Genomic DNA, 27835 nt, shown 5'->3' on the forward strand with positions numbered 1-27835 from the left:
TATTTATATACTCTTATCTTGCAGATATCAAAGTAAAAAAAATATGTATAATGGAAAATAGAATTAATCCCGCATTCTATTGACATAAGGTGCAGTCTGCAACTCATCATAACGGTTATGCTGATCTTAGAATTATTATATTCGAAAATGCAAACAAATATAGAACTTAAAAGGCATACTTAGTTATTGTAAGATGCAAAAATGAAAATTAGAAATACATTATTTTAAAATATGACATCACACGTTACTCGTGTCAATTTTTGAGTTTAACTAGTAGTAATTACTTTTCAGCATCGTAAACACGGTTTTACTAGATTTTATGGACTCCCGGATCTATCGTAAATCTCCAGTTATTCTGGGTGGTAGTGTAACGTAAAACTGGACGCCAAATGGTCCGACGCGTATGTACTTACGTTATCGATAATGTAAATGAGAATTTTTGTTAATGCCTGATTTTTTTAATTAAATCTTATATTAAAAGAAAAATGTTTGTGAAATGGTTATTTTTTAATAATAAAAAACATTAAAGATACAAAATGGATAAAACGCATCTGCATGACATACAAATCCAACAAAACTAATATTTAAAAAGTTAACAGATAAGTTAATAACAGAGAACTATACAACCTACATTATAATATAAATGAGTAATCAATACACTTGTGTACAGAATCGGACGGCATTTCTCCTTCACATCGAATTTCATCATGATTACGTCACTTCCTTTGAAATACTCAACTCTTGCAATGCAAAATCAATATGATCAAATTCAGTGTCGTCACATCCTGCGAAATTGGGGTGTTCATACCCATCCAGAAAATAACATACACCGTCTATTTCCGGTGGAAATCCAGATGGTAGATCCTCTTTGGTTCTTGGTGTATATATAAAACCCTCTGTCGCTTGTAAGCATCTACAAAGGTAAAAGAAAATGATAAAAGGTGATAAGTCTCTTCCATTTTAATGTGTATATTTTATATGATGCACCACACAAACATTCATGAGACTAATGACAAAAAGGAGACTGATCTTACCAAAGGTACTTCTGAATGCAATACGGTAAAGTACTACTATATGTAATAGGTCAAGAGACAATTTGATCCGCTATTTCTTCTTTGACCTTAAACAACAGACCTATGTTTTCTAAAAAGTGTCAGAATGAAATATATGAAGATAACGAACAGTATTCAAGATCAAAAGTCCATAAAACAATACAAAACAGGAACAGAGCAAACACGGACCTCCAAAACATCAGAGGTGGGATCAGAAGCCATGGAGGAGTGAGCATCCCCTGCCGATCGGTCACACCCGCTGTGTACTCCTTGTCATGATCGGGAAAGAACGGAAAATCCGTCGTCAATTCAGTATAAATATCGATAAATTGTGCATATTTTCGATACTAATCAGACGCATTAGATTACATAAAAGTAAATCAAACACATTAGGTGTTAACTTCAAGTATGTGCTGTTTTATTTCATTGTAGTACATTTAATTTGCAGTGGTGCTCTAGAAAATACAATTGTCGGGAATTTCAAATGAACAAAACATCATACAATCGATTTACCTTTTTTTATTTCAAAAATCTTTTCCTATCTTGCTTTATAAATTGCTCTGAGGCATAAAGGAAATAGTTTGTTTCGTTTTGATAAAAATTCCCATGATTTCCATGTTTCTTTGAGACTCTAGTTCTACCGAGTCTGATTGTGTTTGACACCTCGTAATGTCACGAAACACCGACATATTGCTGTATACGAATCATGTCTGCTTACGATAGAAATCATAAAGTGAGGTGCTGCCTTAACTTTTAAATTTGAAATAAAGAAAAATATCACTGTATGTCAGCCCTGTCCGTCTCATAAAACAAAGACGGTTTATAAAAATTATATCCAATCCCTGACATTTTAATACCCAAAGATCGGCCATGCTTTAATAGCTCTTGATATGCAGGTACAATATGCATGTTTTAAGACGACAGAGGTGAATTCAATTTGTGAGATATAATTGCAAATTTAAACTCTGAGATGTAGAAATTTTGAAAATTTAGCCAAGTTAACAATTCTTAATTACTGGAGATGTAGATTTATTAATACCAAATTTCATTTCACAGTAACTAAAAAAGATAAATGATGTTACAGCAGTTGGGGATTACAACATACATAATCAATATCTGTAAATAAAAGTTTGTTTAAAGTATTTTATATATTTCTTTTGTATTTATTTGTTTCTTTGTTTAACATTGCATAATTTGCTATTTCTTATTTTAAAGATATTGATTAAAAAATTACCCAGCTTGATAAGCAACATGTCATCTTCATTAGACATAATCCATAAAAATATTTCTATATTTGTTAAAGTATAGAAATTTTTATTACTGGCAATAATATTAAAAAAGTCATCTCTATCATGCTTATATAATGGACATTCAATCAGTGAGTGTATCTCATCTTCCACACAGTTCATGTTCAGGAATATTAGACATCAGCTTATCAAGGAGCTGGGAATCCTTCAATCATACAATAAAAGTAATGAGCTTGCTGTGTGTTCTCACCTGTACGTTGTTGGACTAATGTTGATCCGTGTAGGTTCACTTCCGGATTCAAACTTATTGGCGAGGTTCACGTTGTTACCGAATAAGCAGTATCTAGGCATGCGCGCACCCACCACTCCGGCCAAGACAGACCCGGTGTGGATCCCTATTCTCATCTGTGTGGAGAGAAAACACAGACTGGTGAAAGTTTATGTTACAAGTACAAATTAATTATATTTATAGAATCTGGGTATCCAACAAAGCAATTTCAGCAATTCAAACTTAAAATATGAATGATGAATGCATGATTTTCTAACCATAATCTATAATTTAGTTCAAAAACCAACAACAATAACAAACCAACAAACTTTTCCTATATTTGTATCAAGAGCTCTTCTTTTTCAGGAGGTTTTTATGGTCTAGAATGGCCATTACCATCTAGGCCTTTTAAATTAATATATTTTGTTGTAAAGCACCTTTTCAAAAACACTCAAAATCTAAGGCTTTTAGCTTCGCAGTGTAACAAGTAGAATCAATTTGATATCAGGAGTAGAGAGTTCACAAGGTGTATCAGATTAACATTGTATTTTTAGAAAGCATGTCACTTTATCTAATTGAGGGCTTGAAGCGTCTGTTTTTTGGATAATATAGGATGAAAATATTTGTTAAAATGAAATTCTCTGTAAAACGCCTTTAATATATTGTGTGCTTCGCAGCGAGTGCCATCAGTCATCTGTTTAGAATTCTTCAACCTGACGAAGATATCACTCATCAAACACCAAACAACTGAATAGTTGTCTAATTATTTGTATCAAATCTCGGAAAAACTTCTGTCTTATCTGTAAAGCATGTCGCTTAAATTTGTAACACTTGAAGGTAACAATCAAGGTCTAACTAGTTTTTGCTGTGCTAAATCGTCCTTGCTCCGAAGAGAACGACAGTTCTACGATTCCTATGGCAGGAACATGCTTTACTACAATCACAAGTTTGCTCATCAATGCACAAACGCTCAATAAATTCCTTCCGATGATTACTTTTCGCACGTGTTGTAAGATCGCAGCCCTAAATCTTTCTACCTCAGGAACACGAGAAGAAAATTTTATGGGCATTTTGCTTCCGGGAAAAAAATCTTATGTAAAGAGCATTATAATGGACAATACACTGCAAATTTAGCTTTGCTAAATGCCTCGAACTTTGTAAAGTTGCATAATATTGGCTTTAATTTTGTTGCTAAGCATTTAAGAAGTGGGAAACAGAAAATTATGATGCCATTTCAACAAGAAGTATTTTTTTTTAAATCTGGTAATTCCTATACCCTTCAATTGATGTACTTTGAATAATGTCTTAGAAGTTGCTGTTGCCATTTTAATTGCTGACCTGACCTGAATACCGGTCTGATGTGGATTAGTTCTAACAGACTTGGGATGAGACATCTTACACAATTCCGGGCTTTACCATCACAGATCATTCCACGGAAGCCGCGGGAGGTATATATTTTGGTATTTCAGTAAAGCCTTAAAATCAGCTTTGAAATATTAGAGACGCTCTTCTCCTATCCGAGAATTCCGCAAAAAGTGCATATTTAAAAGAGATAAAGAGCTGACGGTATAAACAGAGGCATACATCTTGTTTGATACCTAGACATCTGCTGTACAGGCTATATAGATTATAGGAATCACTTTTTTGTCTGTGCAGAGATGACAAAAAGCTGAAGAATTTTTCACGTCTGCGCTAAAGATGCAGCTCGCTAACGCGGAGAGGTTTCCCCTGTACCACTTGTACACGCCAATATTGTTATTGACTTTTAATGGGATATTATACTTCTAATGATATCTTTTTCTGATGAGGGCTTAACAAGCATCCTGTATGAAGAATTTGTCTAACGAGCGGGTGATAGCCTTAAATCAGAGAGAAGTGGGTTTACTTCTTTTCCTTTTTTTCGCTTCCTATATCTTATATAGACTGGAAAAATATTAATGTCAGTGAGTTTTAGACATGGAGAATGCAAAATAAGAAGTGATGCTATTAGAATACCAATTTTCAAGGGGTTTTCTTAATTGAAATTCACAAAACGTAATATCCAAAGCCTTGTTTTTACAGTATGGCGAATCATGCAACCCTTTTATATACAGACAAAAGAAACTTTTTAAAGTCTTTTACTCTATAGTATCCACTGTGACAATCAAACTAATCGAATTCATTTTTATGCCCCTGTCATCAAAGACTGGGGGGTATAGTTTTTGCCCTGTCCGTCTCTGTCTGTATAGCTGTTTATCCGCAAAAACTTTAATACTGTCTGTAACTTTTGATTGGTTGGAGCTATGACTTTCATTATTGTTTAATTCCTTGTGACTCACCCTTTCTTTGGGTATAAACATATATGACCTCTTCACCTTGACAACAGAGTTTTGCCCAATGTTTTCCAAAGGTTAACCCTACTTTAACCTTGCCCATGATTTTTGAACAGTTGATGCTTGGGCTTTCATACTCAGTATTTATTTCATATAAGTATATTTAGTTGGACAAGGTCTTTCCTTGGATGTATATTTTTTGACTTTGATCTGGGGGTTTCAATCTTTTTTTAATAAAACTTTAACCTTGGCCATTACTTTTAAACAGTCAGTACCAGGCCTTCAAACTCCATAGGTTTATTCCTTGTGACAAGGCTTTCCTTTGGATATCAATTATTAGACCTTTCTGACCTTGGAGTTTGAGTTACTTTTGAAAAACTTGAACAATCGCTGTAACATTTGGACAGTTTGAACAAGGTGTACAAATTATGATAAGGACTTACCCTGCGTACCATTTCTTTGAACATTTGACCTTTGAGTTTGACCCAATTTTAGAAAACATTAACTATGTATATAACTTTTAAAAGGTTGATGTTTTTGGCTTTCACATTTACCAGTTATCCATTGAGACTTTCTATGGGTAACTATTTTTTTCCCTTGAACACATCTTGTTTTCTTTTACTGAAACTCTTACAAAGGTTTTGCTGTCCGTTTTGAACTGAATGTGGCTATAAAAAGCCTGTATATGTGATACACCATACTAATTTAAATATCGCCAATGGTTACATCCCTTCGGGATAACAACAGATATCAGAATTTTAAATCATTAAAAATTATTGAAATCAACCAACCAGAAAATGCAATAAATGTATCAAAGGAACAAATATTAGAATCTGAACGTCTCTCCTTTTTACATTTTCTGTCGGTAAGTAGAAAACAATTCACAACTCTCATTGCTGTTATGGAAAAAAGGATCATAAAGTTAAAAGAAAAAAGATAAATGGTTTTCCTCTGATATATTGCAATTAAAAAGCAATGAATTTTGGGGAGAAATGGCTTTGATTCATTCTCAGCTATGAATTGCACAGAATAAGTTTCAGAACTTCTAAACGAAGCACAGTAAATTTTAATATATCTTATAATTCAATAATTATTTTTTAAAAATCTGGATTTTTCAAGAATATTGATACTTCAACTTCTTAAGTGCCTCTACTAATTAATGATCAAGTATTTTACTTGATGTATTTTATCTCAGTGATTGATTAGTCTACAATTATAACCCTTACATTGTCTCTTTGTAAGCCCCTGATTAGAAATAAACTGTTGTCTGTTGTCTAAATGACTTATATCTTTTTTTTATAATTCTTGAATATGTAGATATGCAATAGAAGATACTGACCCTTATAACGTTCCCGTCATGGGACAGCTCATTTTTTGCAGTTTCCATCATTTTCAATGCCATCCACGCAATCTGCTGCGCATGGTAGCTGGACTTCCGGTGTAATCCGCCTGCGACACAATAGGCATCTCCTATTGTTTCTACCTAAAACAATAACTTAATTTTAAGATGATGATATAATATTGTATTTTATTATGGCTAGACACTATAATTATCTTAAATAAGGCCAATATCAAGTAAAAAGTAGATCATGTATCAAGGTCTATACTTAGTCGATTCGGGCATTGCATTTCTTCAAGCTGTACAATACTATTAAATCATTTGTAATTCAGAGGCTTGGCATGTCTTTTAGGTCTGGTAATATCTTACACTTCATCTAACTTTAATTATCTGCTACAGACTTTGTATTTCAAGAACATCTGTTACAGGCCTGGAATTTCTTCAAGGTCTACAATTTAATTATCTACTATAGAAACTGCATTTCTTTAGGTATGAACTTGAGTGCAAGCTTTTCTCTAGGTTCTATGCTTTAACTTTTCAGCCTTTGTATTTCTTTGGGGATTTGGCTGAAATAATCAGTCAAACCTTTGTTTGTCAGAGAAATTAATCTGCATTAAGTATATTTTCCGTATTTTGCAAGAATACACCCTCATCCTGTTTGAAAAGCTGTACGTGAATAGAAAATCGTACAAAAGAATTGGTATATAGAATCGAGGACAATCCTATATTGTCTTCATTTTTAATAACAATAATCAATTGTTTTCTAAATCAGCAACTTATTTTGAACTAGAAATAAATTAGCATTGAATTAAGATACTTGAATGTTTATGATTAAAAACACTTCAACACGTAGCTAATTTGTCTACATTCCCTAAATTGATTACAATAACCATGATAACACTAAGAACATCAATAAAGTCATTTGAATCGAAAGAAAAATTAAGCAATCCCGTCTTTATATCAAAGTCCGTCATTTTAAACATTGTTTTCGTTTAAAATCGTCTCTTCTGCAACCCCGAGCAAAGCGAATCATAAATCACAGAAAAATCACATACTGGCTAACTGATATGACATATACTGGACGTCACTAACATGGCGACCAAATCACATCAACCAGTTATAATATCTTGTCCGATCGTTTCGATCGGCATTTGTATCCATTACATAGGATTCTTTATTTAATATGTAAAATCAAATACTGGTAAATATACGGTTTCCGGCGAATGAATTCATCCCGTCCAGTTATGGCCTTACAGTCTCTCATCGGTAACAATTGTCGTCTGCTTTTTTTCTCTCCGGAAGGCCATAAACCATTCCTGATACCTACTCAACATTACCTTATCTTTCCAATTTCCCCATTATATCCACTCGTATCAAATATTATTAAGACCAAAAGTCTACTGATCGGCGCTATATGAAATCGGTTAATATTATTTAGAAGATGGCATATACAAAGTCCAGAAAAATAAAGGGTATCCAATGTTTTGTAGTTGAATATGGAATTCATTTGACTCGTGGGACAGGATTATTAATTTCAGGAGTGCGATGCACGTTTGAAAATAGTTCAAAATACTAAAATAATCAGGTCCCACCAGTGGAATGAATTCTATATTCAACTATAATATATTGATTTCTTTTGCCCCTACAGTGTCATTAGCTGCGACGTCATTTTTGAGCGGTTGTGCTCGACGTCATAGCTAAGTCATGGAGATAAATGTTTTTTCTGAGATTAAAAGTTCTTTCTAGAATTAACAGATGCGTAAAAATAAGCTTTTGTACTCAGAAATTAAGTAAAATGACAAAAGAATTTAAAGACTTAATTAAACGAGATACATTAACTTCCGGTTAGATGGATAGTGTTGTATAATTCTCTAGGCAATCTAGCCTGGTTTTCTGTTCCTGTTATGTACTCAGAGGCACTGCATTGGCAATGATAAGCAAGGGGACCAGACTAGAGACCGCCAGGCTCAAATTCATTTCAAAGGTTCCGGTTTTATCGTACATTTAAACTTTCACCGGAAGTTAATGTATCCCGTGTAACACTTCGAAGCGAAATATGTTTTTTATGGATTGATTAATGATTGGTGAATTAAAAAAAATAAGTTGGAAGTGGGGGTGTCTGAAATTGAGTAAGGTACCTAGAGGTAAGAATAGATAGGGGTGCCCTATATACAAACAAGTTCATGTGAAGTCATTATATGATTCACTTTCATCGAGTTTCAAACAGTTATTCTTCTACCAGATGTATATTTTCAAAAGAATCTTAATAATATTTAGGAAACTAAAAGGCTGAATGATGCCTTTATAAATATGGCGACTACGTATCGTCTGCTGGTCCATAATTTGCACTGTATCTTCAGTCTGATCGAGTTACTAAGGCAATTTTTTCCATCCTTTTCTTCATTAAAAAGGAGCAGTCCTTTAATCAGTTTTCAAGTATTCTTAGAGCTGATATGATTGGGTTGTCAAGATTTTATAATAATGTATACTCGGCAGAAAGTTATCCCTTTCATTTCAGATATTAATCTAACAGCCATCCCATTTCCTTATAATTAGGAGAACAGCAAGTAATATTTTTCCTTTAACCCGAGAGCTTTCTTAACACTTTCACAAATTGTCAGCATTGTCTATTAGCAGCTGCATGGTGTTAAAACACAGGCAAATCAATCACCAACGCAATCTATCAGGAACAATAAATCTAATTAAGCGGACGAACACTTTTTTGGAAGCACCATACTGCAAGACAGACGATGTATACGACACACTTGGGTAGCAGGTGTTTCTAAACAAACTACAATTTGTGTTATTCTTCAGAAATCTCACATTCAAAAGAAGCTTTGAAACAATACCTTGTAAACATCTAGCATTCCACAGTAGTGATCAAACTGGGTATAAAGAGAGTTCAACATGTTGACAACCATCATGGGGGTACAGGTCGCACAAATGGCGGTAAATCCTACTATGTCACTAAATAACATAGTGACGTCATCAACTTTGGTCGGCTGTATTGGTTCTCCTTAAAATAATACAGAAAAATGACTCATTTAGATTAAATGGATGAGACAAAAACAATACCACATGTAGATCCCATAATTAATGTCATTTATTTTAACAGAAACCTTCTCTAAAATTTATGCAATATATCAAAATAAATTAATTAGACGTGAAATAAATTATTACCAATAGGAATCTTAACATGTTTTTTTTGGGTCAGTATTTACCTCTCCAAAGTTTCATGGCTATAGCTTCGGGGAAGATCATGTTTAAAAGCTCCACGTTTTTCTGTTTTTCAATATTGACTGCTTCACTTCCTTCCAAAATGCTCTTCTTTATCTGTTCCATTCTTTTCGTCAATCCATCCTGTCGATATCAAATTCAAAACAAGTCTTTCTCATGTATTTTTCTCAATTAAATAAAATCCATTTTCCTTTTTGTAATGTAAATTTGCAACGCACATTTATCTGGATTAAAAAAGCTGAAGAGCAAACTAGATGTCAATACTTGTATTATGTTTGAAATTATTACTTGTTTAAATAGGATTGATTTCAATTTATTTGTAATTAAATATAAAATATTCAGTTCTCTGTTCATGCTTACACAAATTAGGAAACAAGCTCTCATTTTGTACTTGTAATTAAATTTCTTCTTCAATCATTACTAAATTTACATTAATAACAGTTCTGGTGTTATTTCAATTCCATTACCAAAGAGAATCGAAGATAGCTTTGTAATCAATGGAATCTATATCATGCAACTCAGACAACTTCCCTTGCTCTGTTTAATTAATGTGTGACACTTGATTCAGGGTGAACAGAAATTACTATTTGTAGAAACTCCAACATGTATCGGTACCTGTGCTTTGGTTTGTTCTCCTACTAGAATGACGTCACGAGTTGCGTCATGGATTGGGACATCTGATATGTAGAGACCTTTAGAGATGAGTTCGTCTAACTTCTCTATACTTGGGGATCCTAAAAACATTAAGGAATCGGATTCTGGGAGGAATATCAGTTGCCCTTTTAGCATTGTTCCCTGAAATGTCAAAGGTATATATCACCAGGGCATGCACAAAACATATAATACCAGTAACATGGTTCTTGAGAAATCAGCGAAGACGTACCTCGTTGAGAGATAAGTTGTCGTTAGAGCGCATCCTGGTCTTCAGGAGAAAAGCAAAGTTGACCCTTGACAACAACGCAGAAAAAGTGAGCTGTTTGATCTCCGGTCGGATAACCTTAAAATACTTGGTAAAGCTTGGGTCTTTAGACTCCTCATCAGAACGAACAATCTTCATTAATGCCGTTCCAAGCTGACTTATTTCAAGGTTTCTATTCATAATCAGATGAAAAGGGAATGTTTCACAAAAAGTGTCAAAACCAATCCTTAGATCTTCTGGATTTTCCGAGTAAGCGGATTGATGTGAACAAATCTTACAGCACGCGCACTTTTTGGAGCATGTTTTTACAGAGGTTTGTACTTTTATGATATGGTGTAAGGAAGTTTTTGTTTCGTTCGGATGTACAGTGATTTGAACATCCAAATTGAACATTGAATTTGATACATATTTAACAATACCCGCGTAGTAATCCAACATTTTAGATCTCTCCGTGTATATATGTAAAGTCACATGGTTGGGACTATTTTCACATCGAAAAGATGGCGGTCGTTGCGCGTTGAATTTGGAAGACTTGAGAATATGGTCGTGAAACCCATCCAGGTTGCTGAAGAATTCCACCATGTTACTCCCCAAAACGCTGAGAGACCTTCGGTACTCCGACAGACAGAGTTTGGCGTACTCTTCACCAAGTCGGCAGAGCGTCCTCTGTTCGTCCTGTGTATCTACCAAAAAGTAAAATGTTTTATCAGTCTTTCTTAATAAATTTTAATTTTCAAAGTAGGAAAAAGGGTGCAAAGGAAAAAAAATAAAATAATATACACCCTTTTAGTAAAATTGGACAAATAAAAACGCTTCTTGTGCAAAAATTTCCCAGACACTACATCTGGAAAATGTTCGTTTTAGAAGAATATAAAAATTTGCATAACACGTCTAATCTCTAAGTGTTGAAACAAAAATTCTATAATATAACATGATTGATGGAATAATGTCTTTCTTCTCCGGACAAAAAAGTCTGCGTTCACGAGACGTACCAAAAGTCAGAGTCCCCATTAGAGAGCAGTTTGTGTGATTTCTGGGGATAATTATCCGGCTTTTGTTCCGTTAGGGTTTATATTTTGTCATTTTACACATAAATAACCCCTTCATTGACGCCTCTACTAAGATGCAGGATCTTTATATGATTACAGAATCGGCTGAGTGTTTTATGCATTCGATCCAGATCCTCGGGATAGTCATTTCATACAGATAATTCAAAATTAAGCGAAATGGAAGCTTGTGGGAGAATTTCTCAGACGTATATTTTCCAACATTTTCTGACATTTCAACGTGCTGAATATGAGTTAATAATCTAATAGATATTGACGTTACAAAAACTTAATTCACTTTAATCTGAATGGTCGAACGCTATGACAGAGGTGAAATTAATAATAAAAGGGCCTAAAGTTAAAACGAAACGGTTGACTTTTATTTAACAGAGGCAGATTTCCTATTGGCATGTGATGAAACGCGGCACAGAAAGATTAAAAAATGCTCCATATATAGGTTTATTGAAGTTTCCTTCACAGTCAATATTTTTAACCGTCAATTCAGGTTTTTTTGGTCCCTATCAAACCACATCTACCACAAATTCAATAAAACAAGGTGAAAAATTCAACCACAGCGGAGTATCCCAGCAACATCAAATGCGGAAATATTCCCATAGCGAACTTGATGGTTGATAATATTAGTTAACAAAGTATCAAAAAAAGGCTTTTGGTTTGTTTTTAAGATTCTGCAAATCTTGTAATGTGGTTGGGAGAATTGTATTATAGAGTATGATATCTAGTGATGTATAAGGCTGGGGGGTATAAAGTGAATCAGTTCTGTATATGCAGCACGAAGGGATTTTCTTTTTCAATATTTTCTGGTTGGAGCCGGCGGTAAAGATGTTGCCATGACACATAATAACTCAGAGGAAAGATAAATGTTTTGTTTAAAATATATTGAGAAAAGCGTCTTAAAATCGCCATTGAAAGAGCTCATCAAAATTTACAATCTATGTTATTAAACCTATGTCAACCAACAATATCTGTTTTATCGCATTATTTTCAATAAGATGGGTTTTATGCTGCCAATGCCGTAGGAAGAGAAAAATTAAATCAAAATGTTATTATCTCCACAGCCTTTATGTACAAAATTGCAATGCTCTCATCAATATCCATTTCTCTAAAGAAGTTTGACAATCTACAGTCTATCGAGTCTATGGAGGAAAACAAACATGAGGCTTGTCATGGTTTAATGTATGGTACTATTTAAACAAAAACAATTTCGAAAATATTTGAAACTCACAAACACCATATTAACACAATATGTTCAACGCACACAATCAATGCAATAACAATACTATAAAAGCAAAATAAAGTTGGCCGAACGCACTAAGTTAAGGATATCCGATCCTCAGCCAGGAAGGGTAACTCAAAAAATTAATATTTAATTTGAAATGTATCAAAATGAAGCTTGAAAATGAAACTTTTTATGCAACAATTGTCATTTTATGCATCTTTACAAGATTCAAGGTCTTTGGAAGTCTTAGAAAGGGTCTAATGCAAGTTGACAATTGTACTCTATAAAAGGAGGAAAAAATTAATACAGTTTTAGAGAAATAAGATTTTCTTGAATCAAGCCATAGATACCAATGCTTATTACCATGATTTGAAATGAGAAGTGATTTGTGGTGCCTTGCAATGATAACAAAAGCCTTTTACACTATTAATTATAGAATACATGACGGAAATGGAAGACGAAAAATACCAAATAAGTATAAAAATTATGACAATTTCTCTGAATGCCTGGATACCTATCGTTTTTTGGCCTAAAATATATTTGTTGATCAATATGCAATTAGAAAATGCATTGCTGATATTCCAATTCGCTTTTCCTGCAAAAATATTGGAGATTTGTCAATTTTCCCTATATAATATGATTAACTTTAATCTTTTAACTTTAAAGAAATATTGTGGATAAATTTACATAACGTTGTGGATTCAGAGATACTTTTATGAGTATTTCTGATTACTTAACTGCTAATTTTATAAACCTGAGGATCGGACTACCTTAAATGGAAATTACAAATATAAACAGTATAATGTAGTTAGGATCTCCCTTTTTAAAAAGAGTTATTTAAACTAAGTGCTCTCTATCCCATTCTCCGAAAAACTTAAACCTCTGATATAGTTTATTTTTTAGTCTCTTTCTTTCTTTATCTTTGTTTTAGTTGTTTTGATTAAAATGTTTTGGATTTTTTTTTTTTTAAAAATGCATATATCACCAGCCGTTGAAATACAAAGAGTGGGTTTTAGATATGAAAAACTTGTATCAGAAGTGATATCTATGGATAAGGGATGTAAGCATGTGATAAAATTCAAGTACACTACCATGTTTTTTACATCACAGGTTTTATTGTTGCTTAATAAGCTTATGTTCAAAAGAATGAATATATCATATTTATTAAAACTTATATACATGTAATGTCATTCTATGACAAAATCAAGAATCTATAAAGACTTTTACCCGTAAGTTTCGCTACATGGGTGGAAAATTTTAGAAGTTCGTCTTGATCCAGTGGCGTATGTCTGTTCTCTTCGTTGAAAGCCGTACTGAATTTGACGTCATTTTCAATAGCCCCATCCCTGAAAAAAAAAACAACTTAATTTTATTCAGTATACTCTTCGATCTATGTAAGTTTTTATTGTTCAAATGTAGATTTTTCTGTTCTTAATGTACCTGATTTTATTAAGAATATCCTGGTCACAGGAAGCAAGAAGAATTTGTACAGCTCGACAAACAAACCCAGTCTGGAAAGGAATATAGAGTAAGAGAATTATTCATTAATTAAACAGTTTCCTACTGCCTTATTTCATCTTTCTTTTTTGCACAGTCTGGAAATTTTACTTTTGCATTTAAATATCACATTATAATCTTTAAGACATTCCATTTACACTATGGTTTCAGATTTGAAGGACCAGTATTAGCTCCAAATTATTTTTTTAAAAATAAGATTTCTTTTTGCACTATAGAACTTTTTATATGCCCTTTACGTCGGGGGTATTTTGACAAGGTTTTCGATTACTGTATTCTAAGAAGATATCGCCGTTCCTGTCTCCATTTACAAGATGTCTGCGTGTGTGCCTTATAATAATAGAATGCTCACACACGGAGAGAACCACTGCCGCAATATAAGGCCTGGTAACTACAAGAACACACTTCGAACATTACTCTTGAAATGTTTTGGTTTCGCGAGTTATTCTTGGTAGGAATAATAATAGTTTGAAATAAAAGTCTGGAAGACTGTGAAGTAATGTATACAAAACTGGGACATATGATAAACAAGGGGGCCGGATTGTGTTTATATAGAGCCATATGTTTCTCAGAATTTCCTATCTATCATTCAGTACAGTCTAATGAATGGAATGCACCTCGAAGATCAAAAGATTTTCCCTTGTGTGATCACGAGTATTTACATTTGCTATAAGAATTCTGTATCAAGAGTGGGTTTTGTACTAAATTGCATTAAATATTTCTTTTTGTTATTTTTCGATCATGAAATGCATGTAGCATTAGTATGTCTGTGGTATACAATGTACTATGAATGCTTGCATCAAAATCAATTGTTGTTTGCCTTACAACCTTTTTTATGCTACAGAAGGAAATGTGATGAAAGTACCTGGTTTTCAGAACATGACTAGTGCAAAGCAGTATATGTAGGATTGTTTACTGAAAACTTAAATGAAAATTAAAAGCATTCCTCGCGCGAAGACCTCTAACTTCCGTTTCAGAACAAAACTAAAGAAATGTGATTTTAATTGTCCCACTGGATCGCTCGGCAGGAATCGGTTTTTGTTGGTTGATAGATAACCCAGAGTAAGTGCCAGGGAGCACCTGAAATATTGTCTCCATGTGATAGCTCTTATCTTTCTGGAGGAGAGAAAAGTGTTCATCTTCTCCGCCTTAATGACTCTGTTAACACCATTAGTAACAATTGCATAATGCTCGCGAAAGTTTACTTCGTCCTCTTCAATATTTTAAAGACCACATCGGTGAAACAAGATTTTTATCTATGTTATAATTTATTGGCTAGGAGATAAACAGACATTGTTGGAAAGACAATGAACAGTTTGGTATTAAAGTAATATTGATTTCCGTAATGCATTAATTATACAGGTGTAATGATGGTAATGCCTCCGTGTTATCAGAATAGCTGCAATCACAGAATGGTGTAACTTTCTGTTAGAATCAAACATACTTGTACATGTAATTACAAATGAAAATAACACACATTCATAGTTGATAGGAAAGTCTAACATATTAAGCCACCCTGAGTAGAAAACGTTCAATCGATGGAATCTACTTTAATTGATGCCTTTCACGCACTGAATTGAGTGAATTATTAATTTTCAAATTGATTTAAAAGTCAATTTTAATCAATAAATAAATAAAGTATTGATGAGTGCTTTTACTTTAATTATGCCAATCTCCAATAGAGTATACGTATATAACCGGTGATTACCCTCTCTGGGGTATTTTCTAAATATATCATTCTTCACAAACTAACAATGTATTTTATCAAGTTACATTATTATAGGGAAAAAAGTCTCGCAGCATAAAAAATAAACAATCTAATCTTTTGGGAGAAACAACTTGTAGTATATTTTTGGCAGAAAAACCCGGAAGGAATAGAGCTTTATTGAAACCACTTTGGACAGAAGCATCAACAAATGATATACAATGTACTATAGTGTAGCACTACTGGGTGCTTTTTTGTATACATCCATTAATTCTGTATACATGTATTCCCTATTAATCTAGCAATATATTAACCACTAATAATATGACATCAACCTAATTAAATAAATTTTTATGGATATATTATCCACTGTTTAAATTAAAAAAAATAATTTAATCTGTGACTAATAATAATGACTGACAAAAACGAAACAAATATACTCCGTTTCTGTTCCATTTTCTTATTTGTGAATTTTATAGCATTAGTGATTACTATAAATTTTTTTAACAATACAAACACATCAAGACCAAGTCCACGGACCGCGAAGCAGTCTTAGACTTCAGCCAACATGTGAAAAATGTATTAAAATTTATCTTGGAAATTTGAAATTTTATTAAAAATTGTTCAGCGTTCAGGGTGTTAGTTCTAATTCTCAAGAATCAGTACATAATATACATGTATTATCATTTAATGATCCTTATGTCAAGTTTCTCGCATCACCCACGATTGGTATAAATTCAGAACTGAAATTTACTGGAATATAATGTCATGAATATTATACATGAGGATCAGTCATCAGATTGAATTTGAATAGCTAAAGTAATTCATTGGAATTCAATATCAAAACACAAAAGATTACAGAGGATAAGAAAAATCTCTAAACCGTAATAGTAACCTTCTTATCCCTGACAGTGTCGTCCTAAACTGTAAGAAAAATTTGAAAATATCCTCCAGAGAGTGAAAAAAAAATCTACACTGTGACAGTACCTCTTTATCTGCGACAACCCCTTTTAAAACTGTGACAGTTATTTCTTCAACTGTGACAGTAATCTCTTCAACTGTGACTGTAACTCTTCAATTGTGACACCAGCCTCCTAAACTGTGAAAGTAATCTCTTAATGTGCAACATTTAATACCTTAACTGTGACACCAACAACCTTAAGTATGACACCAACCACCTTAACTGTGACATCAACCACCTTAACTGTGACACCAACAACCTTAACTGTGACACCAGCCACCTTAACTGTGACACCAACCACCTTTACTGTGACACCAACAACCTTAAGTGTGACACCAACCACCTTAACTGTGACACTAACCACCTTAACTGTGACACCAGCAACCTTAACTGTGACACCAACAACTCAACTGTGAGTCTGTGACACCAACCATGTGACACCAACCGCCTTCATGGCAACACCAACTACCTTAACTGTGACACCAATAACCTTAACTGTGACACCAGCAACCTTAACTGTGACACCAACCACCTTAACTGTGACACCAACAACATTAACTGTGACACGAAACACCTTAACTGTGACACCAACAACCTTAACTGCGATAGCAACCACCTTAACTTTGACACCAAACACCTTAACTGCGATAGCAACCACCTTAACTGTGAAAGTACCCTCTTAAACTGTGGCAGTAACTTTTTATATGTCAACATAAAAGATACTGTGTTCTTCAAAGATACATAGTACGCCCTGATGTATACTTCAATAATTTTTTTTAAATATAGCTATGCACACTAGTACATTCAGTTTCTACAGAAATGTATTACATGGCAAGAAGTTGACAACCATTTTATAACACACTTTATGTACTATGTTCCAAAATCCTAAATAAAATTTCAGAAAGTATATAATTATTGATGAATTCTAGAGTTTTGAACCGAACAATATTTACAAATGATGTATATGAGCAATCAAAAAACGTTCTATGCAGCGAGGCAACTACACAATACTTTTTCTCATATTCCATTATAAACTCTCGGAGAGATCTGTGAATTTGCCGAGCGGTTAAAACATAAATTACGATTATTTTCATAAGGACTGTAACAGCTCAATGAAGATAAGATGAGGTAATTATAATCGTATTTAGTTATTAATGAACTAGAGCTGAAAATATGGTACTGATGGAACATCTGAAGACGCGTGAAATGGAAAATTATTAATTTGGCATTTTTGTGACCAGGGGTCGATTCCACAATGTTTTATGAGCGAACAGAACAAATAGAGAGACTCCAATATTTAAATTGTGATAATGTCATATTCATTTTAAAATTCAATAACCATTCGCGTTTATCGTTTTCTCACTTTGTGTGTGCTTTTGAAATGTGCTTTTTCTATCTACAGCAATGCTAACGCGGGACAACCAAAAAAAGCACAATTCTCATAAAAATTCTATACTTAGTATCATAAAAATTAACTAGTACTCACTGTTGGTAGGAGAAGTGTGCCCACGCTCTCTATCAGTCCGATCAAGTCTACTTTCTTTTCCGACAGCTCGTTGTCCTCCGACCCCACGGAGCTGGCCGTGGACACTGTGGACAGGGTACTGGTCTTCCTCTTGGGGGACTCACAGGTGCCCGACCCCCGGGGGTTCCCGCCACAGGTAAGTTTGACAGTGTCAGCAGTATTTTGTTCTAATTTGTTATCACATGTTTCTTTCTCGTCCTCCCTGGAGAACTTATTTCTGGAGTTTTCTGTCACCAGTTTGTTATTTTCCTGGGGGTCTACTCCATCTCCATGCTCCACGGAATTGCCCTTGCCGTACTTCAGGGCAAACGGACAGGGCGGGCTGTCCGCGTCGATTAGTTTTTGGACTTGGCCCTGGCAGCTCATGGTACATCCCATTTTGAAAGAAGAAAAAAAGCAACAAAAATAAAAATCAAGGTTAAAGTTTGTGCCTCCGTCGGGCGAAATCACACAAGAGTGTTAAGACTCTTAACAACCAATAAAATGGACCATGAAAGGTTTATGTGATCTCAACAAACGTTCTCCACTGATAGGGACATTTTTATTTACAAATCTCTCATTTCCTATTGCCAATCATTGATGAATTCTGCTGATTGTCCGGGTATTTATTTAAAGTCAAATGCCGGATATACACAATGGACATCAGACACGGATCAATAGAGTAGTTTTGGAGCAGCCGTGGTGGTATTTCCTTATTAAGAGGAATCATTCTGATTCCAGACTCTTGTAAGTAAAGACATGAAGGTTTATACTTAATGAGATCATTCATCGTAATTTACGAACAATGTCAGCTCCAGTTCCTTTTTTGAAACAAAATAGCCTTCCCAATCCCGGAGCGTAAAATACATTTCCGTATCAAATCGGCCGGATAATATCTGTCTGGTAAGACAAACTAAAAGATGGTGCCAAATTCATCCGTGAAACGCGCGGACGTGAATCAAGGCATTTACATATTGTATAACTACAAAGATCGGGGAAGCATCACATTCTGAAAGACCTCATCATTGCCTTAAAATGAGAACTGCTCAATAGGGACAATTTCATCAAGCCATTTTCCTGAACAAGAACAGCAAATTGCTGAACATCCATCTATTGATGCTGTGTTTACTCTTATTAATAACGGTTGATTAGTCCTCTTTACCCGTGAAGTTCAACACTGATTGCATATTTACTTCATTCATAATGGAAAAATTAGAAAGAAATGAAAAAGATACTTATTTTTCTTGTTGGGTTCAGTCGACCTCCGATTTGGATAATTATTTCAACTGGATCTTATATGTCTGTCCATTAGAATGGTCTCTCGGAGACTACTTGATGGTTGATTGGGGTCTCCAGAAAATTACTGAAAAAATCTCATCCAGTTTCTACCTACCATGCCTAAAGTATTAACTTATCATCTAATAGAGCTAACAGAGTTAAAGCTATCAGTGCTGCTGCGGGCAGTTTGGGGTACCTGCCACCCCACCCTTATCCACTAACTACTCCATTAGTCCAGCAATCGATCAGTGCAATCTTAGAAGTTAGTGAAAATTACTTTTTACCTTAACTATGGTTTTCTTAAAACTATCATCTATTAATTATCAGTTTGTAAAGTGAAAGATTTGAATGTTCATTTTCAATCTACTATGTATGTAAAATACATGGTGCAGAAAACTTACCTAATAACGTTTTCTCCGGCATTTGAATAAAGTTATATTTCTAAATTGAATAAAATGGCTCTGTTCTACATAAAAGCTCAAGCTGTCTAGAGTGTTAAATAGAGCATATGTCCTTTCACGTAACCTATAGTCTAAGGTACAATTAAGTAATAAGGAAGAACAAATCAAAGTAGCTAGTTAAGATTCGCGACTTGTCAATAACATGTGAATACCAACAGCTGGAAATATTTAACATACGTATTAATTAAAACTCAGTATATTTAAAATGAACGTCAGAAAAAAAACAACATAAAATTCAGATGTGCATTTTTCATTTCTAAAACTTGATTCTATTCACTACAGTATTCCTTGAAGATTTCAACTTTATTGCTCAAAAACGGTCACATGCTCTTTATTTGTCTTTTCCCCCTCTGATTTAATGAAAAACGACGTAAAAATTCGTTAGAAATATTAATGGAACGTAGCGCTATTTAATCTAGAGGTTTTTATGTTATAAATGTAGATATCTAAACATATTCTTGTCTGAATAAGATATATGTAACATCTCATTCCAAACACGACCTCGATTTCTCTCTGTTTGTAGTACGTGTTAATTTACTATCATGACATTTATACAGTTCGTCTTCAGAAACTATATTTTTTTGTTTAAAATATATTTTATTCACTGAATTGGATTGAACAGCAGGCATAAATGCCAATGATCGTTCTATCCTAGTCTCTTCTCATAGTCTTGAGAAACTATGATTAACATTTAGGCACTATAGTAAATGAATCAATAATAAATTAAGTAGACTGTGGTATTTCTGTTCAAAAGATATTAAGATCATATTTACATCTACCTGCTTATTATTTATAATTATACTTTTCCATAGTTCACAATGAACCAATTTCTTCAACAGATATTGAGACGTTTAAAATTATTTCTTCTAAAAGGGTTTTTGAAGACATTCGAACATCATATTTGCGACAGTGAGCAATTTTGTGTTTTGCTTTTAAAACAAAATGTCTAATTAAGCTTGTTCTGTTGCTTTAATACATTTTTTTACTTTTACTTCCTAATCATTTACCGTAAATTTACGTTCGATTCCTTTCGTAGCTAAGTTTGTTTTAATTATACGCTATGGAAATGTGTGGTATAAAAAAAAACATCACTTCAGATCTGAAATGATGTTTTTTATACCATACAATAGATAAATAGAAACTGAAGATAATGAACAGTGATCAACTCTGCTACATGTTGTGTGACGCGTTTAGTGTGTTGGTGTTGGTGTCTGTGTGCTTGTCACCTCTCGCTTTCAGTCCTCGACGCTGACTAGCAGCAATGCGAAAAGGGAAGCAGTTTGTAAGTCTTCCCCTGCCAGTACATAGCCTCTCCACAATAAGTCCTATGCGATGCCTCCACGCGGAAGCAGACGGATACTGGGCACCTTTCGGCCCCAGGCTAACTTCGCAAGGGCGCACGGGAAGATGAGGTTCGAAAGTCTTGGTCGGCAACTCATCCAGGAGAGGAAACTCTGATTACAATCCAGATTTAGTAGGAGACCGTTAGCAACTACTATGATGGACCCCCATACATAAATTTGGGGGTTGGACTTGAGGCTAATCGCCTCCTTCCATAAAAACAATTGATTACGGAAACCGTTAACGGCCCCATGCGTCCTTGGGGCAGAGGATAAGTAAGTAAGTAACAATGATCAAATTCATAAATTCAGTAATGAATACGAATCCTGACCATGAAGGGTGGGATCAGGTGCGCAGAGGAAGTCAGCATCCCATGACGACCAGTCGCGCCCGCTGACAGATCTATAAACGTATATTGATCAGATAAAAAGACTAATTCGAGGTCATAATCATTATATATGGTATACAAGAAAAAAATGGAGAAATTTCAGTCAACATACAACCCAGCAATTTGTCGCTAACAGAACATTTTTAGCCATCCAAGAAATTGTAAAATGCTGACTTTAAACGTTAAAGTAGAAGACCCTGAAACATCAAATAACTTTTCAGTAGCCTGTCTTTGTTTACAATCGATCGTACTCAGCTGAACATGCTCATGCTTATCGAGAGACATAATGGGAGACAAAAACACCTTTTAATGTGAAATTATCGAGAAACAGCACAATTTTTTGTGAGCAATAAAATATATTTTTTTTTCAATACAGTGGCACTGAAGCTCTCTGGTACATTTAGTCCATCCTACTTTTTTAGACTAGCGAGCTACAGATCTGCATCTTTTCTGACAGGTACATTTACTACGCAAGTTAAGGTCAACTCCTGAAGGTCGTTTTAAAGAACTATCGTGTTTATCAAAGTAGAATCTGTACTTTCTAACCACTAATCCCTATTCTTAATATTCGTTAAAAAGTAATTGATTCTCGCCAACTTTACACAAGATCTCGAGTGCCAATTCTTGTAAGCACCCAGTGCTTGAAGTCCGAGCTTCGCAAGCAATGTGAAGGCAATTTTGCAGGAAAAGAAACTAAAATGAACATTTCAAGTACTAATAACTTTTTTTTATTTTGAACACTACGAGCATTATTAAAACATTTGGTGCTTTGTAGGGTGACCCTGGGGTCACAGTCAAGGCCTTTGGTGTTTTATTGAAGCTTTCAAGATATTTATTTTGGTTATGAAAGTCCAGAATGGTTGTCTGTGCATAAAATACGCCTCTCACGACAAGCAGTAGCACATCAAAGTCTTTCGTGTGTTGACTTTGATATTAGCAAGTACCCTTTTATATATGACTTGTCGTTTATGAAATTGAAGCTACCTTTAATGGCCAGGTAGATGTGCCTGTTTGAGAAAACAGGTCGGAGAATTACGCGAGCCTTCGTCAACTTGTTCCTACATTTTCAATAAACTCAAAAGTGTTTCCTGGCGTATCTATAAACTGTTATCTATATAGCCAGTATAGCTACATAGTGCATGCTGAGGGTATGACTAACGCAAGATTTGATTGATTGATTGATTGATTGATTGATTGATTGTTGACTAATGCTTGATTGAGAGGATCAATCCGTGGACAGAAATGGATTCTTAGCCTGAAATAAAGCTGAAAAAATCATAGGGTTCATTACTATTAAGTGCAACAATATCATTATTTGTTTAAACATTGCAGGTGAAAATAAAGAAAAGTTCTTCATTTTTTACGATGCATTTTGTCCTTTTTCAGCATTTTTTTTTCTGCCAAATAAAATCGATTCAATACTCAGCCTGGATTTTTTCCCCGTTTCATCCTGTTTTTTACAGAAATATTGTTATCAAATACTACATATTAATCGATACACGTAATTTAATTATCTTATTATACTTGTAGCTATAGTTTCAGTAAAATTAGTACAGAACAGATGTTGCTTCTGCAGAACATATATACAGGCTTACATGTGTTTTAATATCAAACCAATTTTAAACTTCAAAATTTACGTAAAAACTATACATGTATTTAGATATAAGAATAAAAAAATGATTAATTTTTAACAAAGATTAAATTTTCACAATCAATTTACTGGGCGTCTCAAGCCATTGAATTTATTGTTTACAAGATATCGTAAATATTTATCAAATGTTAAGATTTGGGTTTATAATAAACAGGGGATCGTCAGTTTTAGTGTCAGAATAATCCAGATTTGTATAACGTTTGGTGTCATGAAATGGTGTCGTTTATCTTCTACAATCTACCTCAAAGACTCGAAGCAATATTAATCAAAACAAAACAAAGCTCCATTTTCACACTGGGTCTACTGATTAATTTTAGTCATTCTATTTTGAACTGATACTGCACGGATTGAATTGATTATTAAGTTATGTATCTATTAAATTTCCTTGTACATTTATATGTATAATAGGTATATTATACATATACATGTAAGTAACAAAAAGATTACATATACACTTCATACAATACTAGTAACACGAGATCCTCCTTGGAAATAAACATTTAATTTTAAAAAATCTAATTAAAAATACATCTTTGTTCTCCTCTTTTTTCCTCCATAATAATAATGCGATATAATATCGATTTCCACAGCAAAATGGAGACACACTTAATGAACAACCTTAATGTTCAAATTTAAATTCTAATGAAAAGGTTTTATTAAAAAGAAAGTTATTGGAATTGATTTTTTTTAAAGCTCTAGGGACGTATACTTATATTGATATTGTTATAATTATTTCAGAAAAAATATCCTATATCGCATCAAAATGGAATTATCTAGCAAAAATGTTAAGGAATTTATTTTAGAGAAAACTAATAAAATACAATTTTATGAAAAGTGGCACACCAATTCAGTACCAGAGTTTGTCGAACTGAAAACGACTGCGAAATGAAATTCTCTGTAAGGAATCTTGCAAACTCATTCCAATGGTGTATAACGTTATCACACATACACGTAAATTAGTATCATAATCTTTAACTTGCCTTCAATAACGGTCTAGGAACTGGGGGTATATTACATATTTCCAAATTTAAACTTTTGGACTTTCTGAAGGATACATTGTATTATTCTAGTAAACATCGTAATGGGCGGACATACGAATTTCAATTAAGACTTGTGTACAGATCATCCTCCATTGTTCACAAAGTCAACACCTTTTATGAATCTCTCTCTCCTTTTAAAATACTTACTATAAAACGAGAGCCATTTCCTGGTTTCCTGGCAACGTCAACCAACTGTAAAATATTCTGTAGCAAACTTGAATGACTTTCTCACACTTTTTATCTAGGGCCTCAATGAAACTTTGTCCGTGTAAATCCTGAGCTTTTCCTTCTTATTAAATACAATTAATAACACGTCTCCCGGATGAAACTCAGGGAAAATCTGTAGATAAAAAAAGTATCACTTTTCGATCAGTCTTGACACCATTTTAACACTCACAGATGTCAACAAAGTGCAGCCTTAACAACAAAGACAAATTCCACTCCATTTGATTACTTTTATGGAAATCAGACATAAAAAAATAGATTCGTTCTCTTTAAATTTAAAATTCACCTAAAATATCAAAGTTTGTTACTCCGACAAAATGAATTGCGGTTTATCAACAGTATCCGAGAGAGCAGAATATAATTTATAAAGTACCATGATGGAATAAAAAAGGAAGAAATTCGATTATTTCATCTCGTCAGCTGTCAGATTGGTACAGCGTCAGAAGCACCCTGACACATGGCAAGGGGACCAGCAAATTAATCCCCACCCACAACCAATCACCTCAGTCAAGTCCTCTGTACTGTTTAATTCTCTAGAAGTCGCTTTTTTTAAATTTACGATTGACTTTATTCTTATGGCCAGAATCAACAAGAAAAGAGTTCCGAGTGTTGTTTACGGTTAATGTCGTGGGTACGGGGTTAGTACTGATAGTAAAGCTGGCAGGCGATTGATGTTGGCCAACTGACGGAACCAGCGAGGATTATTTTTGTCGTTTATGGCTTGATTGTACCAACAGACAGATTTTATCTCAATAAAATGGGTTTTGTTTTTGCTCTTGAAATTCCTATAGAAAACGCTGCACGTACTATGGATTATATGACTTGTGTTATAGGATTAATTGATTAAACAATTACTGGTCAGTGGATAGAACTCGCAGCAAAAGAAACTTATTTGACAGAAAGATTTCTGCATAAAATTTGCTGCGAAGTCCTAATATTTCGACACTTTTTAAATTCTTTTGATGTACTCAAATTAAAAGATTATTTACTCAATTGATAATAAATAAATACAAAAATTTTCAAAGTAAAATTTTTGCAACTAGAGAATCAACTCACCTGTAAAAATCATTAAGAAAGCATTTCAGCATCCCCTCTAAATCCTATCTTAAATTCGTATGTGTGGAAAATGTGGAAATGCATTCTCGTGGTTATACAACGTAGTGAATCTAAATGCATGAATCCCCAAAACAAACATTAGTTCTCCATTTGCTTTATGGACTTGTTAAAATTCCGGGTGAAGATTTACGGAGACCCTTAGGTTTACCTTTCAGGTAAGTCACGTGGAAAAAGTCACTATTCCGCCAAAACCTTGTTTGCCGATCGCAGGCCGGGAGATGCTGGGGGATTGTGTGTCCGCGGTATTTACACTGATCTCGAGTAAAATACACTATATCGTGTGTCATCGCAAAACGGCAAACCCTTTAAGCCTTATGTTTACAAAACTGTTAAAAAAGAATGCACGAGAAGAAAAATTCTGAAGTGTCGGTGAAACTGTGCCTCTTTTAGAGCTCTCCATACAAACAAATTGTAAGGAACTCTACTGTCCGTGTTTTTAAAAAATCGCTGAACATCGCATAATCAATAAAATAAAGTTTTTTTTTTATTTTGGATTGCTAATGATGTAGGGTTTGTAATGTAGACATGACACACTTCGCCACATTATATAATTTACAAACACTTCTACGACTTAGAAGATGTGTTGGTCTATTTAATCTTTTGCATTATCGCAAGATGCTGCAATTTAAAAAATATTATTTTCATCATTACACACTATGTTTCCAGAAAGGGTATTAGGGGAATATACCCTTTCTTAGCCAGATATATTTTGGGGGTCCATTTTGATATAAGTTCTGGTGTATTCTGAAAGGTTTTCTAGAATTACTCGCATTTCTTCATCAAGAAAATAATGTATATTCGTTTGTTCAAAAACATAATATCGAGTTTTTTTGTAAGGGGCAACCTTTTTAAACCATTCCCCTTTCTGACGGTCTTGTACGTAATATCAAAGTCTCTGTTTGTAATTAGATAAATCATCTCTACACTATTTCATGAATACTCAATTTCGTTTTTGTGAAATATCTCAAGATTCATATCTAATACATTAGGAATTATACCATTTATTAAGTTTTGGCACCTTCTGATAAGATGATGGATATACTATAAACTACTTAGTATAAGGGAAATACATGGCGCCGGACTGTACACTCTTGATCAAATGATATAGTTTGATATCATGCTCAGTTGTAGTTTTATTTAATCTTGGTTTTCTTTTTCATCGTACCAGGACTTCGTCCATTCAACGTCTCATCGGTATTCCGTACACGCAGGCACGTAGCATCATTTTTGAAGGAGGGGGAGGGGTAAACCACAAGAAATATATACAACTTATACTCGACAAATTTTTGACGAGTAAAAATGATATACAAAAATTTCATAAATTGCCCAAATCTTCAAATTCTTATCTCCTCGGGGGTCTAATTAGGTTTTTCTTGTTTGTTTGTTTGTTCCTTAAGTCATATGACTTATCAGATAACATAATTACAAAATACAGGATGTAAAGCACAGAATTAATGTACTAGTACATAAATGAAATATTTACATATACTTCTTTTAAGTTAATACTGCTTGTTGTATACAATATTTCCAACCAAACATAGAAAAAATACTCAGTTTACAGATGTAAATCTCGAAGTGCTTCTGCTTTTTGGAAGAATTTCCCTATATTACAAAGTTCACTCACATTTTCAGTTGATAATAATTGTAATAGATTATACATGCTAGGTTTATACCAATAATACTTTTTAATATACAATTTCCTGTACTCATGATAAAGTGGACATTTTAAAATAAAATGATACTCATCTTCAACCTCCATCTGACAACAAAAACAAAATCTATTCTCCCTAGGAATATGAGTAAATCTTCCCTTCTCAATCATTAATAAATGTGCGCTTAATCTATATTTTGTAATCAATTGAATATACTTGGATGGAATTGGTTTCATTAAATAGGATTGCATGCAGTTTATTTGTTAAATATCTATACACAAAACACTTTGACATGTGTTTGAAGGCGAAGAAAAAAAAAGCATCACATTCTTGTTGAAAAC

At 33.8% G+C, this 27835-nt stretch overlaps 1 protein-coding gene across 2 annotated transcripts; it reads right to left on the bottom strand.

Annotated features, from left to right (window-relative positions):
* Positions 1 to 495: 495 nt before the first annotated feature.
* LOC134259842 (guanylate cyclase soluble subunit alpha-2-like) lies at positions 496 to 26165 on the bottom strand. Of its 2 annotated transcripts, XM_062742440.1 has the most exons (12): positions 25783 to 26165; positions 24649 to 24841; positions 18325 to 19705; positions 14098 to 14168; positions 13885 to 14003; positions 10339 to 11057; positions 10071 to 10250; positions 9440 to 9578; positions 9068 to 9234; positions 6219 to 6362; positions 2550 to 2704; positions 496 to 913 (listed from the first exon to the last, which is right to left on the bottom strand). In XM_062742440.1, the coding sequence occupies exons 3-12, from the start codon at positions 18739 to 18741 to the stop codon at positions 712 to 714; spliced, it is 2313 nt and encodes a 770-aa protein (XP_062598424.1). In that variant the 5' UTR covers positions 18742 to 19705; positions 24649 to 24841; positions 25783 to 26165; the 3' UTR covers positions 496 to 711. The 2 variants fall into 2 exon arrangements, with proteins under 2 accessions (XP_062598424.1, XP_062598425.1); XM_062742441.1 differs by lacking the exon at positions 25783 to 26165 and having other exon boundaries at positions 24649 to 25333.
* Between the last annotated feature and the right edge of the window lie 1670 nt (positions 26166 to 27835).

Source organism: Saccostrea cucullata, unplaced genomic scaffold (assembly GCF_032062105.1).
Source record: "Saccostrea cucullata isolate Sc308-1 unplaced genomic scaffold, CSIRO_AGI_Scuc_v1 ctg441, whole genome shotgun sequence".
Lineage (NCBI taxonomy): Eukaryota > Metazoa > Mollusca > Bivalvia > Ostreida > Ostreidae > Saccostrea > Saccostrea cuccullata.